The sequence below is a fragment of the Adiantum capillus-veneris genome, chromosome 12 (genome assembly GCF_014529385.1).
Source record: "Adiantum capillus-veneris isolate H3 chromosome 12, ASM1452938v2, whole genome shotgun sequence".
NCBI lineage: Eukaryota > Viridiplantae > Streptophyta > Polypodiopsida > Polypodiales > Pteridaceae > Adiantum > Adiantum capillus-veneris.
In genome coordinates this window covers 8,643,310-8,660,380 of record NC_140942.1, presented here as the reverse complement: position 1 = coordinate 8,660,380, position 17,071 = coordinate 8,643,310, and the positions used below count along the sequence as shown (strand labels likewise).

The window sequence follows — 17,071 nt, the reverse complement described above, 5'->3', positions numbered from 1 at the left end:
AGTGCAGATACACAATGTAGACTATAAAATAACTCTTGATTATGCACTAGAAAAGACAGATTACAAGCCTATTATATAAGCACTCGTAGAGGGTGACATCATGGGGTGAACCCTCACATATACATCATCATCCTAAGTGGAAAGTAACTGCATGCTATCACATGACTCATGCCACGTTGGCATCCTAATAGACTAAATATGATACATACTAAAGCATAGGATAAAGCCCACAAACCCAACATTAAATAATCCATCACAAATTGGAAACAATGTCTATAGTCACAGTGGCCAACATAAGATATTTGGAGTATCTGTGTAGCCTTTGAGTTAATGCCCCTCCTTAAACAATAAATAAGATGATGAGAAAGAGCACCTGTGGCCCAAGGTTTGAAATTGCTCAGAGGTCCACAATTGCTCCCTAGAGTTCCATGAATTTCCTAAGGCCTTATGTAGCCCAAGAACATTGACTTTGCCATATGGCCCTAATCATCAAGCTTAATCCAATGGTGCACAATTGCTCACACAAAGCTTAATCCAATGGTCCATAATTGCTCCCAAGAGTTCCACGGATCTCTTCTCTAGACCAACAAAAAGATTGTTGGAACACTTAGTCATGGCCATGAACTGTAGGGTATGCAGTATGAATGCACGACATTCTCCAATTTTGTTACAAGCCAGCTTCTTGTTTTGCATAATTGGACTCTCTCTCTCTCTCTCTCTCTCTCTCTCTCTCTCTCTCGCGTCAACTCCCTTTATTGGCGAAATTTTGACACTTAGCCTAGTGATACGCGTTGAAAGAGCAGCGATGCTTGATGATCTTTTTTTCTGCATTGTGGGCAGGCTTCACGCATTCCGCCCTTGAAAGTCGAAGCTCACCAGTATCTTCTGGCACTTGCAGCTGTCACACCCCTTCACCATCGCTGCGCAGCTCAAAGGAAACGCAAGCTCGGCGATGGCTGCCTGAGTTTTTGAAGGCTTCACTACAGCTGAAGCTCTCATTGGATTAGATCTACCTAGTAGGGGCTCGAGCCTCGCATACGCAGAGTTGGATCTCTCAGTGCCGCCATTCTGCCAACAGATCTTCCAGACCGACCTTCGTGCTTGCTTTTGCAACTATTCAATATCAGTGCTGAAACTCTATAGCCTCGTCAGGCTCAAGGTATTCTTTTCCCTCTTCCTCTAATCAATATCCATTTAATTATGCTGTAGAGCTCATGGGAGTTTAGTTTTCACGTTTAATTAAAGAATGTAATATTGAGAAGGCTTTTCTTTTTTCAAGGGAGCAAGTTCTTTTATTAGACTTCATTGTTGCAAAGGTTCAGATGGTGTCACCATGTTTTTGACAGGCCGTGTGCGTCGATTTATGTAAATTGTAAGTGAACTTTGAAGTTAGGCTTTTTCTGCATGTATTTTTGCTTTGCATTCTATAAGCATTACTAACCTGGTAATCTGTTGAAGTTCGCTATGTGTGTTGCTCGCTTTTTGGGATGGCTATACCTTTGTGCTTTATGAGGCGTTAAAACTCCTATGAGGTGGCTTTGAATGTTTCAGTGATAGTTTTGTTGTACACTATTAAAGAAATATTAGCAATTAAGTAACTCCATCTGAAATGGGTTGGCGATAATTATAACAGAGACTTTGAGGGCATTTCAGAAGAGAGTCATTTAGCAAATGGGTGGTCCACCATATGTACATGGAAGTGCATGCAAACACTAAATGGACCATATTTATCTTGATGTTGATTCTTGAAGACAGGTGAATTGGTTCATTTCCACAACTCTCTTGATCAAGTAAAAAAGAAATGCCGTCAGGGGCACTGACTTGAAATCAGTCCCTTTCTTTGCAGAAAAAAGAAGAAATACTTTCAGGGGCACTGGACTTGAGGGCCAATACTCTCTGAAGAGGAATTCCACTTCCTCTGTCGTCTCGTTGACAAGTGCAAAGTGCATTATTATCATAATTAATATCTGGGAGATCTGGGACGGTGTGTCTTTGTCTGTTCTCTCTCCTTTTCTATTATGGCTGGATCTGCCTTGCACCCTCATGCAATGAATGAGATTTTAGAACAATAGTTGATGCCATTGGGGATACAGTATTTGGTCAATATTATTCATGATAGAGCTGATGGTCATAATGTCTTGTCAATGCATACCATGGGTTCATGACTTGCGCTTTCTTTCATACATGAGTCTACCTGGATTCATGTAGAAAGTGAATCCAAAACTTTGTTCTGTAAGTTTGATTGCTTGAATTGTGATGAAGTTTCTCTCTATTTAACGCTTAATCAGTGCAAGGAAAAGTCTTTATCACATATCATATTTCTATAAAACTAGAGGAGGATTATGTTTATACCTGAAACGTCAGATAAAAATTTGTTTCACTTGAAGAACCATGACATACTTGTTTGTCCTTTGCTAAGGTACCAGTTTTCCAGCTTCGCTGACTTTTGTCATCAAGAAATTTTCCATGTGGTCCCCCTTAAGGTGGCCATTTTTATGATAGTATTCAATGTACCAGAAACTAACTTATTTTAGAGAGCATTCGCCTGTTGAGCAATGTTTGAGCTCTAGAAAGGGCTTGGCTGGTGTGGGTAATAGAGGGAATAACCTGACTGTGTTTTGACAGTTCAATTTTGGCCTCGTTTCTAACTTAACTAGTCATTGAAGCTTTTTTTTGGGTCTGTCTTGTCAAAGAATTCTGTTATTACCTTCATTATCTGATACTCATAATGTGTGCAATATAATTGCCATTTGGTGTACTTTTACTGATACGGATTCAGTCAGTTTTAAAGCTTCATCATAGTGTTTTCCATTTTTCAGAATATAAAATGCCTCTAAAGAAGAAGGGAAATAAGGGACCTCTCTCTCCAGAAGAGGAGGCAGCTAAGGTAATGGCTGAAAAGATGATGATTGAGTTGCTTTGCTAAAGTTCTCTCTTTTTTCTCTTTTCCAAGCTAGCATGTGCAAAGTCATTTTATCTTGTCTCTTCATGGCAGCAGCTGAAAGAGCTTCGCGATTCTTTAGGCCCACTTAGTGGGCTCACAGCCCTTTTCTGCACTGATGCATGCCTCCACCGGTATTTGCGAGCAAATAACTGGAGTCACAAGAAGTCTCGAAAAATGCTGAAAGAAACTATGAAGTGGAGAGCGCTGTACAGGCCAGAGGAGATTAAATGGGTATGCATGCAAAGTTAGAGATACTTACTTGTCAGGCTTGTAGCCTTACTCATATAGAGTTGTAGGTGTTTGCTAAAGGTTAATCTAGTTTGGAAGTAATTCTCAATGCCTCTATATCTGCTTTATTCAGGAAGCAATTGGCAAAGAAGCTGAGACGGGGAAAATTTATAGGGCAGATTTTTGTGATAGGGAAGGTAGGAGTGTCCTTATCATGCGACCGGGAGCTCAGGTTAGACAATTCTGTTTTGTATTTTTCATTTTGGTATTTTTTATTGCCTAGCATAAGCAATGCTCTGCTTCGACCGCTGTGTCTTAATGGCAACAATATATGGCAATCTCAGAACACAAATCAATTGGAGGGCCAGATTAAGTACTTGGTCTACTGCATGGAGAATGCGATAGTGAATCTACCCCCCGACCAAGAGCAAATGGTGTGGCTTGTGGATTTTGAAGGCTGGAACCTGTCTATGATACCTGTAATGACAGCCCGAGAAACTGCCAACGTCCTTCAAAACCATTATCCAGAAAGATTAGCGTACGCCATTTTGTACAACCCCCCCAAATTTTTTGAGGGTTTTTTCAATGTGAGTATTCCTATTATCTATTATTTCAATTGCGCATACGTCTCTGTTGCTGAGCAGCATAGTGACTGTTCCCCTTCTTTGTTTGCAGATTGTTAAACCTTTTCTAGACCCTAAAACACAGAAGAAGGTTAAGTTTGTTTATCCTAATGAAGAAGAAAGCGTCAGGCTTATGGAAACCTGTTTTGATACAGACAAACTAGAGTCGGTCTTTGGTGGCAAAAGTGCTTCCAGATTTGATAAAGACGAATATGCTAACAAAATGAGAGAAGATGATTTAAAGACTGCCTCATTCTGGCAGAGTTTACCTGCTGCCAATGGCACCGGAGGAACTATTCACGCGGAGGCATGCTCGAATGGTGTGGCAGTGACCTAGCAACGGGTCTTTGTCAAAGGCTGGCAACAACCCATGTTGAAATTGCCAGTCTATTTTGCTGCACGATCCTTAATATTAGCTTGGCTGAAAATACCATAGAGGCTCCCTTTGGTGTCATCTCAAAATTTGATGGCACAGCAGGGCTTGTATCATCCATGACATTTGCTCACATGTCATGCAGGTGGTTATGTGTTGAGAGCACACTGAACTCAGTTTTACTGCACCAATGCAGATAATGGGTCACAAAACTCTCTGTTGGTTTCAGTGCAATATGAAGTTGATGCAAGGTAGCATTTTGATATTCATGCTTTCATTTTTGACAACGTGCGAGAATGTTGAATAGCTCTTCTGAAAATAGTTTCTGTGCGCTTGGATTTCAAGTGAAGTCATTTGCTTCAAGGCTCTTGCTTGATTTGTATATGTATTCTTAGTGTTTTCAAGTTTGCGTCTACTGAATCCTTCAGCTGGACTGCTGCATGAATTCTTAATCTCTGATTTGAGCTTGCGCTTAAATGAGACTGTGTACTTTGTTTTGTGGTGGTTTGTACAAATTGGTTCCCGTTAATTCTGTAAGTAGAAGGTTTCAGTGAAAGTCCATGAAGAGTAGGTAAAAACCCATTCTATGTGTTCATTCTCGCAGAGGAACTCTGTTTTCTCTAGCACCTCCTTTATCTGTTGTAATTTGAGGACCTTTTATGTTTCGGCAGGACGATGCCATGGGGGATGTTACGGATCGCTGTTGCATAATGGTGCATGGCATGACTTTGATACATGGCTCATGTATGGAAGGGGAATTCATAACCCACTTGAGTGGGCCCCCCTGTCTGTATGCAATTTAAGAAGTTCGATGCCAATCATAAGAGAAAGTTTAGGGTTTGTATGGAGGTGTACAAGTTGCTGGTCTGTGGTAATTTAAATGGCTCGTGGGAGGAATAAATGTACTCACCATAGTCCTCAAGGATGATATTACGTATGATCGGTCCAGTTTTTTATGTTTTTTCCATGCTAATGCACAATCTTGGTAGGACATGACCGTGTCTATGTGCGAGTAGGTCCATTTTCATATTTAAGGGGGTGACATTACATTGTGCCCTTGCTAACTAACATCTTCCTCATCTTTGCATTAGTTGTTGGGGTGAAATTTTACAGTGTGCCCCGCCTAACATCTTCCTCATCTTTGCAACAGTTGTATGCTTCCGAATGTGCTTTATCAGGTAAAATGAGCGTCTCTTATGTCAATGTTGGTTAGATGATCACTGGTTAGCCCTTAATGACAATCGTGATGGCATGGCCATTTTCAAAATTTAGTGGCTAAAGGGACTTAGTTTGTGTCCTATTGCAACTGAATGCCTTGCCAATCACTTTTTCTATTGCAATATGCGTATTTTCACTACCCAGCAATTGAGAGGTATGAGTCTGTACTGGCCGCATATTGTTGTGAGGGAATTGGGGCCTTCAAGCATTTTGGCACTGAAAGAGCCTACAAGGCAGATCAACCAACAAGATGCTACAGTTGCCAATTTGCATTAAGCTCCTAAAGAGTGAAGGTAGCTAGAAAAGACCAAGCTCCAATTTAGTGATGATCGAGTGAATTAAAGATTATTAAGAGAAATTTGGAGGGCTTTGAGGAGGGGAAAACTGGAGTGAAAATGTCAGCATTAATGCCAAGGTATAACAGAAATCGTGAAAATATTTTGAGAAGTTAAAGAAGTGGCCTCATTGAAAATTGGTAAATTTAAAGCATTTAACTAATTTCATAGAAGTCGACCCAAAAATTGGTTGAAGCCCCTGAAAATTGGCTTGTACAAAAAACATGCATTGCAGTATAATTTTGCTTTATGCCTTGCCCGCATGTTAGGTGTATAAAACGTGTGGTAAGCTTTGATCAAATTTTTGGCCTCCATGCCAAGCCTATGCAATGCGTCTCAAAGTAAAGATAGTTCACTATAATTTTGGCCGGGTTTAGTTTAATGGGACATTTACGGTATCTCCAATGGAAATTGCGAAATACAGATTATACCCCCTAAATTTGCTCTAAGCATAGACTATCACCCCTTGACGTAGGATACTTGTCCCCCTCAAAAGAAGAGTTTTTGTAGTTGAAAACAAGAGTGAGAAAGCTCAACATCCACGCTCTTTCAAGTTTTGGTGTCCACTAAAACAATACTGCAACATCTTTATTGTAAGCATCATATCCTACATAATATGCCAAGATTCATATTGTGAAGGCTCTCGTACAAAATAAACAATATCATTGGAGAATAGATGATCATAAACAAAGAATGGATTGTAGCATATGTTGCTTGATTGAAAAAAATTAACTCCATGAGCCTGATATGCATAATTTTTATTGCACTCTCTTGAGTGGCCAACCATTGGTGAGTCAAGTAGTCCTCTTAGAACACTACTCTTGAGAATATGATCACTAATGTAGGATTGTGATCAGAACTAAGTAGTCATAACTTGTGCAAAGAGACACATTGTCACTGCCTACACGTAATAAGTTTGAAAAGAAAAATCTCCTACATATGGACAAAATCTTACCTTTCTACGGTTCTTGATCTTAACAAGTACCTTCGTTGTTGGCTTCTACAATCCAAAATTTTAGAATTGCCACTATAGTGCTTGTAATTGACGCTCTAAGAGAATGCCCAACCATTGGACTATCCAACACAAATGGAAAGTCTTTCTCCAAATGTCAGGTCACAGGGGACTCTCACACTCTCCACATGTAGAATATGTCCTTATATTAAGCCAATTTAGCAATGGAAAAGTGGACCTGTGTGGAGAGTGGCGATACACGTTGTCTCTGCAAACAACGAGAAGTATCCTTCATTCTTCTTGACCACACTTGTGAGTTTAGGGCTCATCATGCCTACCTTCGCCTCAAGAAGATGCTACGATTATGTACAAAGAGTTTCTTGTATCTCTAGAAAACTATTGCACTATAGTGACTTGCACAATACTACAATTACGTACCCTATACATAAAGAATCACTACCCTTGTAGCTTACTAATTCTTCCATCAATGCCAAGGATGATTGAAGTATTGCAAAACCTTGCTTATGCCGCTCAATAACCATTGGGGAGCTTTTTATAGGTAGAACATGTCTACGTATTGTGAACTTTTCTTTGTTTTATAGAACAACCTACCCAAACTTTGTTACCATATTATGGTAGTGATGTGTAAAGACACTTAGGACTATTGAGGCACTTTCTTTGTCACAAGGAGGTTGTTTTCACCCGGCTTGTATATACACCCACCACTCTAGGCAAGCCTTATCTTTGTATTAGCATACTCAGTAATCCTACTTTCTATATTGTGTGCCCTTGAGCTTTTCTTTCATCTTCTCCTTGTGTTCATTTATGTAGTATTAGACTAGGCTTTGGCATCTCAAGTAGCATTGGTAACACTCTTTTGGCTCATTTTCAGCCAATCTTTGGTGAGTGTTTGCACGAAAATATAAATTTAAAGCATTCTATACGAGCTTGGTGTTGTCAAAATTTTCTCATTTTGCCCTCCGATTACACTACTGGTAGTACTGCACAAGCAATTATGTCCATTAGTACAGGTCTTTTGACTATGCAAATTCTTGTAAAATAGAAACTCTATTGTCTGTGGGTGGTGCTATATAGCACATGTTGGTTTTGTGCAGTTTTTCCTCTATACATGCAATTTTTGCATCAGGTGCAATCACTCGTCTATGGCAGACAACAATGATGTTTTCCACATGTCATCTACTGAGAACATACTAGGTGCAAACAAATACGCACTTTGGGCATACAAGATGCAACATCTCCTTGTGCAAATGGTGTTTGGAAAATTGTGCACGATTATGATGAAAGACCAAGTCATGTGAATACAAGGTCTATGGGTGACGATGTGGGCTCTAGCAATTCGTGCTAGAGTAGTTTTGTCTCTACTATTGACCAGGCATGTACGAATGCTAAGGATGCACATGCTCATGCATTGATTGTGCTTTTTTTAAAAGCGTTCCATTATCCCATACGTTCTCTCAACACGGACAAAAAAACAAGCATGGGATATATTGTCTTGTTTATATGTAGGTCCTAATTTGGAAAAAATTGCTTAATTGGGTAAGGAGCCATAATCCAAGGGTATGCATAAGGAGGACGATAAGGATGTACTTCTTGTCGAGATAAAAGATATCAGTGATTGCCATTAGCGAGGTCAATCTTTACAGTAGTGTTGTGTAGACAGTTCTTGATGCTTTGCCAGATTCTTATTAGACCTTTGCCTCCACATTTATGTTGTGAGATAGAGAATATAAATGTCGATGTGGTTTGATGCTCTTCTCTGTTTTGTTGCAAGAGGCATAGTCCAAAAAAAGAGAGCTAAAGCAGTGTGATGTTGAATGGGCACATGCAGATATCCAACAAAAGAAGAATACCACTACTGCAATGTCCAATGCTCTTGCAGATAGCAAGCCTACCCCCAGAAACTAATGTTTCTTCAAACAAAAATAGGTATGAGAAGACTAACAACCATAAAGGCAAGGTGAAATATCATTACTATAGGGCTAATGATTGTCTCATCAAGTAATTTCCTAAGCTTAAGGCTAAAGAGGCTTGTAAGAAAGAGGCAAATGCAACCATTGAAAGTGCTTCTTCAAATGCAGATTTGGGAAATGTTGTGCATGATGCAGAATGGCATTTTAGTGTGTAGTGTGAGTATGAACCATCCATTCATGACACATGTATATTAGAATTTGTGAATTGTGTGTGGTGCCACTAAGCACATAACATCCCATCGTGATTTGTTCACTTCTCTTGAGAGTGTCCCTAACGGGATTACTGGCATCTATGCCAACAATGCCTCTTATTGAGTTAAGGGAATTGAAAATATTGTGCTTACGACTACAAGTGGCACTTCTTTCACACATCTGGATGCTTTGCGTGTACTGAGGATGAAGAAGAACCTTCTTTTAAAAAAAATAGGGACATACAAAACTTGGTTTTGTAGGTAAGTTTGTGGATAATAGATGTACTAAGCATGATCTCAATTTTGGTGATAATATTGGGGCATCTAGCACTTTGTCTTGTGGGCTATATAAGCTCGATACTTACAAGCAAATGTACAAAATTCAACATGCAAAGTTTTGATTCAAAGGCTATTTCAGATGCAAAATTTTGGTATACACATTGTGGTCATCTAAATTTTTCCAGTTTGCTACATTTGTAGATGGTAGCCACCTGGCGATTGAGAGCCCGACGGAGGTCCAGGTTCTCTATCCCCAATCGCTCAAGCTCTGAAGTCTGAGCATTGTAGATCTGGTGTATTTGGGAATGGAGGGACAAGAGTGTACCGACGTGCTCTCGAACCTGCATGGTGATGTTGTGAGTGTCAGAGAGAACCCGATCTTGATTAAGGTGGACAAGTAGGCTTGATGATTGAGAGGTCGAGATGGAGAATTCCGTTGTGAATGGTATAGTAGTGGGAGGTGTCTAGAGCGGTGCGTCATGAGCCAGCTCTGTAGGTAATGTAGGATGATGATTTTCAGTGGTGAAGATGGGGGTCAATGATCGTGGAGTGCGAGAAAAATAGCGTAAAATGCCATGTGCAGAGGTCTTTGGTGGAGTTTTGGATGGTGCAAAAGAGAGTGGGGGTGAGGTGCCATGACAAAGGTCTATGTGAGTGGGTGATGAAGATGCATGTGCCGTGAAAGATGGCTAGGCAGTGTGAGTGGTGGTTTGTGCAAGTGAAAGTGAGGTGATGTGTTTGTGACTCTAAAAAGAGGACTCCAAGAGAAGTTGACGAATCTCAAAGAACCTTCGCCTGGAGGCGTGTAGTTGGAGTGTAGTCAACGTGCGATGGGGAGGCAACGTAGCTTTCCATTTGCCCTTTTTGAGGGCAACTGAAGCTGATGCCGGAGGTGTTGTAGTCAATGCCAAGGCTGTATGTGGAAGTGAAGATGCATGTGCATGTGCATGTGCAATGCACCTAGACCTAGATGCAGACCTCAAGTTCAATGTACCAAATAAGTAAGGGAGTGGAGTAGCAACAAAAACGCTGATGACTATTTATTTGTTGCCTATAGCGCTTTGCTCGGTCACACATGTGATCTAAAATGAGCTTGTGAAAGGGAAAAGGAGTATGTGTGACTAGGCAACAAAATGTATCACAAACATTGTGTGCTCGCTGAGGTTTGGGGTTGCTATCGGGCTCTAACTATGCTCTAAACAAAAGGTAGTAAGAGAGGATGTTAAAGAATTTTTTGTTTTTTGCAAAGTTGGTGTGTGAAGTGTTGGGTTCAAGCCCTTGTTGGAAAAGCGTTGTTTTTGTGTGTTGTGTCAACTCTCTCCTCTATCTCTCTCTTGTTCTTCTACACACCCTCCTCGCCATGGCACCTTGCCATCATCCCCCATAAGCTCTAAGCCTAGCACTAGTATCAGAGCTTGAAGACCTTGGAAGCCTCGGCTCGATTTAGCTCGCGGGAACCGTCGCTAATAGAGGAGAGAGCAGGATCGTCCACCTGCAACAAATCAATCACAACCACCCACAATCTATTTGCCTTGGCCTGAGAGCAAATCCTCGACATTGAAGCACCTGTCAGTTCAGCCTCTATAGGCTACGCAGAAGAAAAACACCATAGGTGCAGTCGTCTGAGACAGAGCTAGAGCTTCGCCATTTTTTGGTTTGCTTTTCACACTTTATAAAAAATGTTCAATTTACTTTAACCCTTTAAGCAAGTGGGCATTCATACCATTCACACCCTCGCATTATTCCGTTCTTATACCTTCCATGCTCGGTTGTGCTCAGTAACACACTGGCTAGTGATTTTGAAGGCATCTTTTCAAGCTCAAAAACAGTAAATTGCAGTGATATGGTATTAGCCAGGTCCTAAAGCAGCTACACCCGCTTTTGGGACATACTACTTGCTTTGGAAATTGATTGGCTTTGAATTCTTCCATAGGCTGAATCTTGCCAAACCCTTCAGCTTCTAAAGAAAGTTTATGCAGTATCTCAATACGTGCATGCAAAGACAGTTGAAGACGAAAACAACCTCTATGAAAGTTAAGGCGGTGAAATAACCAACAACACAATCTTATTATTAGGCTTCTTAAAGACTTCAACATGGCATTGAAAGTCGACAAGTTTAACGGATCCGGCTTCCACACCTGGAAAATTAAAATGAAAGGCTATCTCATGCGAAAAAATTTATGGAGTGTCATGAAACCACTGTCCACCGACGAAGCAAGCACATCCACTGCTGTTACGAGAGCACTATCTGTCGAGCAACAACGCAAGGACAAGCAAGCATTAGGTATTATTCTGACATCTCTCAAAGATGATTTTATTCATTATCTGGATGAAATGCAATCTACCAATGCTTCTTGGATGGAGCTAGAGAAAGTGTTTGGTCCGAACGCCAAATACTCCAAAATGAGCCTTAAAATGGAGTTGTATTCTCTTCCTATGCGTGATGATGAGAATATTGCAGCTTTAGCTAACAGACTGAAAATCATCCTCACTCAACTGATTTATGTTGAAGCTCCTTTCCCAGATGAAGATCTTATAGTCGTTTTTCTTAATAACCTACCTGTAGAATTTTGTCAAGTTGTAATTATTTTAAAGGAGAAAGATCCGTTGTCTTCTTTGGATGGTATTGTTAACTCATTGTAGGAAGAAGAGAAACGAGTACCACGTATTAGTTCTTTCGTACCGACTGCATATGTAGCTCGTGGTTGCACTTCGACTGCAAATTCAACTAGGACTGCAGCTTCAACCAGGCCTACTACCAGCACTAGACCGTGTGCAATATGTGGCTGCAACAATCATCAAACCAAGGATTGTTTCAGAAAAAATCCTTACATCCACTGTGGAAAGACCAATCATCCTTCACATAAATGTTTTAAGAAGAATAAGCGACAGATCAACATGGTTGAAAGTGATGAAGATGTGTTTGTAGAGAGTGATGTCCAGTAATTTTCATTCTATTTTCTGTTTCCTTTTATGTCATTCATTTATCAATAAAATGTATGGGTTATAGACACTGCCACACATCAGTGGTAAGACCGCCTGTCTATGTTTGGTTTTGAGTTTTGCTTTGTCTCACACTGATATTTGTGTGAGGGAAGGACACACACACACACACACACACACACACACACACACACACACACACACACACACACACACACACACACACACACACACACGTATGGTATTGTCAAGGGGGGGACTTCTCCTCATAGTTTCACGTGATTGAACTTTGCCAGAGTCTGTCTCGAGTCCATTGTCCGTGGTTTGGGCTTGAGGGGGGGTTGTTGGGTTCAAGCCCTTGTTGGTATACCCGTGGGAAATGCCTCTTAAAGGCATGCAGATATACTTGTAGTTTGCATGGAAAGTAAGTCACACTCTATATATGTAAAAGGGATTATCAAAGTAATTTAAAAAAATAGCGTTTTTTTGTGTGTTGTGTCGACTCTCTCCTCTCTCTCTCTCTCTCTCTCTCTCTCTCTCTCTCTCTCTCTCTCTCTCTCTCTCTCTCTCTCTCTTCTACATGCCCTCCTCCCCAGCACCTCACCATCATCCGTCATAAGCTCTAAGCCTAGCATGAAGGTGATAGTAGATCATTGGTAGTGGATATTATGCTCGACTAGGGATGACCCTGATAGGCGTGGACAGTATGAGGGAAGGATGCAGATGCACTGGCAAGCCCTATGGTATCCCCAAGCATTTCCAAAGTGACAGTGCGGCTAGAAAAAGTGTGAAAAAAGTTGGTGCATTTTTGCAATTGAAAACGTGTACCTCCAAGAGTAGCCGCCGCTAATGTAGAGATGCCGAGTGTGGACAGACCAGCTGAACTAAAAACGGCACTGAGGGAGTGGTAAGGAAGAGTGGTGCCGAAGACGACCATCGGGTTCTGGCTGGGCAATAGGGTTAGTTGAAAGCTCAGCGTCGAAGATGGAAACTGAGGCCCAAGCTGGGAGGAGTAATTATCTGTCTCTCCGCACCCACTCCGCACCTGACTCCTCTTCCGGGATGTGATATGAGCTTCTTTTTCTTCCTCTGGGAGCCCTTTAAAAGCGCCTCCTTTGGACTATGAAGGCACATGATAGTGATGTTATCTGAATCTTCGCTATATTGTATGTCAGACAAGTTGACATGAGAACTGACTACGGAGCCGGGAGAGTACATCTCATTAGAAAAACATTCTTTGGTAGGAGCTTCCATGGTAAGGATCTCCTAAGACTAAGTGTTAACCGATGACAGAGACCCTTGTGGTGATGTGATTACAAGTCATGTAGTGGAGTCAGCACGAGCAAATAGGAGGCTTGGCGACTGCCCATTGGTGACTGCCCAACACTCCCCATCGCTTGGTGATGACCTTGGTGTTAAATTGATCACAAGTGACAGTGGAGTCAACACTGGACAAATATGAGACTTGATGACTACCCAACGTGTTGGGGTATAAAGCCCAATGTGGTTGTCCAGGTAAGTGGGCGGGCCGCCAGGTATGTACACATATTCTTTTGTTAAAACCTAATAAGAACTCACTATGCTCTACACATTACAGTAGAGCAAGTTCACCATATCGTCGTGCTCTTCTTCTCGCACTCTCTCTCGCGTCGCACTTTCGCTCGTACTCCTTGAACTGGTATCAGAGCTCAGATCGAGGCTCGGGGCAGCATTGTAGGAAGCTAGAGTCACCTGCTCAGATTGGAGTGAGATTTCATAGGCGAAGACACGGCCTCAAATCCTGTGGGCGAGCTCGAAGGGCTCGGTGTTCTCAGAATTTCATTCTGAGGTCATCTCGGCCACCGTTCGGCTTCGACAAAGTTTTGCGCAGGCCATTTTGACTACGTGGTCTCGGCGAGTGCAGATCCGACTCTGCAAATTTGGGTTTTGGCCTACGACTGCAAGTGCTGAGGATATCTACACTCCAGAGTGCTGATTTGTGGCTGTCTACACAACAAAGGACGGCTCACAGTTCTTGGAGGCGTGTCACATATGACACGGGCGCACCTACACACAGACTGTAGGCGACATCCACTAGTTCATCAGGTAGCTTGTGTTTGTTGCTTGATATTCCAGATTTCATCCTGACATTGCAGGTATTCCACATGGGATGTATTGTCAGAGATGATGTATGTCTGTTGAGGGTTTGCTGGCTGTGAGTCATGGCTGTGAGTCACGCAGCAAACAACCGCCGTAGCGGTTACAGCATACAGTGGGAAATTTGTGGATGTATGACTTTGTGGGAAGTCTATGTACTGTTAGCTTTACTGCAGCCTTTGTTGAGGGTCTAGTGAGGTTTTATTGAGCTGGGGGATTCTCGAATGTTGAGATCCTTTCGGTGATACACGTCTTGGAGCGATCCCTCGAGCACCCTTAGATAGGCAGCTAGGATGTATTGACTGTGAGTTAGACAGTTGGGATTGAATCTTTGCTTTACTGCCGTTGAGGCATTGTCGTAGTCTATGCTTACAGGACAGTGACAAGACATTGAGAGACAGTATAGGTGCAGGACAGATTTACCCACAGCTTACAATGTTAGAGAGACAGTGGTTTTTGAGCTATTTTTGGTCTATTTTTTAGTACACCAGAGCCATTTTACAAAGGAGACTCTGCCAAAATTTCTGCAAAATCTGAAGCTTTCTTGGTTCATTTGACAGGTTGATATTGGTTCAGAGGACAGTTTAGAGGGGAAACTCTGTCGAATTTTTCCCAGGAAAGTAAACTGCTGTGAAGCGTAGTTATGGTTGGATCATAGGACACTGCTCTTTACAATATCAAGAAGCTGGATGGAACCAATTTCCCATTGTGGAAGAAGCAGATTTGGCACGTGTTGGTACAAAAGAAGCAGATAAAACCTATAAAGCTCAAGGGGATAAAACCAGAAGATATGGACGAAGATGAATGGAGCGAAATGGATGAATTGGCACTTTCTACCATTATGCTGACTTTGGCAGAAAGCGTTTACTTCAATGTAGCAGACGAGATGTCGGATTATCAAGCATGGACAAAGCTGAGTGATCTTTATGAGAAGCAGAGTGCAGCTTCACAGGTATACTGGCTTAAGAATCTTGTTGACTTGAAGATGAAAGAAGGGACCCTTATGCCCAATCATCTGAATGAATTCAACACCATCTACAGTCAGTTGTCAGCTCAAGGCGTCAAGTTTGATGAACCTGTTAGAGCTATGTTCCTGTTGATCACATTGCCGGAAAGTTGGGACACTTTTCGCACAGCTTTGAGTAATTCTGCACCTCCAGATGGTTTGACCATAGCAGGTGTAGAAGGTAGTCTGCTTACTGAAGAAACCAACAGAAAGACAATGGACAAAGGCAAAGGAACAACCTTAGTTTTCAGGGGAAGGACCAAAGAAAAGGACAAAGGTGGAAAGAGAAATTAGTCTTGTAGCAAGTCCCGCAGTGCTAAAGGCAAGAGTGACATAGAATGCTACCATTGTGGCAAGAAGGGTCACATGAAAAGAGACTGCAGAGAATGGAAAGCAGAAAAAGGCAAAGAGAAAGCTGAAGACCATGGTGAGAAGAACAAGTCCTTAGTGAAGATTCAAGAAATAAATGTAACAAACACTGTTGCAGAGGATGACAATCTAGTGTCAGGAGAAATCTACTTCTTGAAGAATACAATGGACTCAGCTCTTCTTACAGCATCTGATGGAAATGCATTGAGTGACTGGATTATAGACTCAGGGGCATCACTTCATGTGTCTCCAAACAAGGAGTGGTTTACCTCTTATGTGACCACTAAAGATCATGTTTGTCTAGGCAATGGGCAGACATGTGAGATCTTAGGTGTTGGAGATGTTCAATTGAAGTTTTAGAATGGCTCTTCTTTCACGTTGAAGAATGTGAGACATGTTCCAGCAATTACAAAGAGCTTGATCAGCACAGGTTTACTTGATGATGCTGGCTACGTTACCACTTTTGGACAGAACATGTGGCAGATATCCAAGGGTTCTATGACAGTAGCACATGGAGTAAAGTCTGGAGGACTTTACATGATTTATGTATCAAATGTCTCTAAAAATGTAATCAATGTAACCGAGCAGCCGAACGTTTCTTTGTGGCATAGCCGGTTAGGACATATGTCCAAGAAGGGAATGGAAATCTTGTCTCGTTCTGGTTATTTGTCTGGCTTTTCATTTAATGATTTTGAATTTTGTGAACATTGTCTGTATGGTAAGCAAACACAACAGCCACATAAGCATAGAAGCAGTAGAAGAGATACACAGTTGGCACTTGTTCATAGTGATTTGTGTGGACCTATGCCTAACCTATCTCTAGGGGGAGCTTCTTACTTTATGACATTTATAGATGATTACTCGAGGAAAGTATGGGTTTACTTTCTCAAGCACAAGGATGAAGCGTTTAGTGTTTTCAAAACGTTTGTGACACTTGTGGAGAATCAGAGTGGCAAGAAGCTTAAATGCTTACGCACTGACAATGGTGGAGAGTATGTTTCAAAGGCCTTTCAGGACTTTTGTGAGTCAAAAGGTATAAAACGTGAACTTACTGCTCCTTACAATCCTCCTCAAAATGGTGTTGCTGAGAGGATGATTGGACCATACAAAGAGTAGAAAGTGCATCTTTCTAAGCTATGGTAATTCTGGTGAGATGGGGTACAGACTTTGGGATCCCGAATCCAAAAAGGTTATCCGCAACAATGATGTTCACTTTAATGAAGCCAAATATCATTCTAAACCAGAGAGGGTTGAGGAGATTAGAAGAGTTGTCTTCCAAGAAGATGGACCTGCACGTGCAAGACAAAATGTCAGGGCTCAAGAGGAGCAAGGACAGGATAGAGTGGAACCACAGGTTGTGGCTGAGCCTCATCCACATATTTTGTGTAAATCGGGACGGATCTCACGACCTCCTGATCGGTTTGTTCCATCTATGAACTATGTCATGTTGACTAATTGCAATGAGCCTTCATGTTACAAGGAA

At 41.6% G+C, this 17,071-nt stretch overlaps 1 protein-coding gene across 4 annotated transcripts; it reads left to right on the top strand.

The window, feature by feature from the left end:
- The first annotated feature begins 749 nt into the window (after window positions 1–749).
- LOC147445290 (uncharacterized) lies at window positions 750–4,433 on the top strand. 4 transcript variants are annotated; one of them, XM_086524849.1, is made up of 8 exons: window positions 750–1,159; window positions 1,634–1,755; window positions 1,847–1,984; window positions 2,820–2,887; window positions 2,996–3,175; window positions 3,306–3,404; window positions 3,517–3,759; window positions 3,848–4,433. In XM_086524849.1, the coding sequence occupies exons 4-8, from the start codon at window positions 2,828–2,830 to the stop codon at window positions 4,130–4,132; spliced, it is 867 nt and encodes a 288-aa protein (XP_086380975.1). In that variant the 5' UTR covers window positions 750–1,159; window positions 1,634–1,755; window positions 1,847–1,984; window positions 2,820–2,827; the 3' UTR covers window positions 4,133–4,433. The 4 variants fall into 4 exon arrangements, with proteins under 4 accessions (XP_086380975.1, XP_086380974.1, XP_086380976.1 ...); XM_086524848.1 differs by lacking the exons at window positions 1,634–1,755; window positions 1,847–1,984; XM_086524850.1 differs by lacking the exons at window positions 1,634–1,755; window positions 1,847–1,984 and having other exon boundaries at window positions 753–1,159; window positions 2,999–3,175.
- Window positions 4,434–17,071: the final 12,638 nt, after the last annotated feature.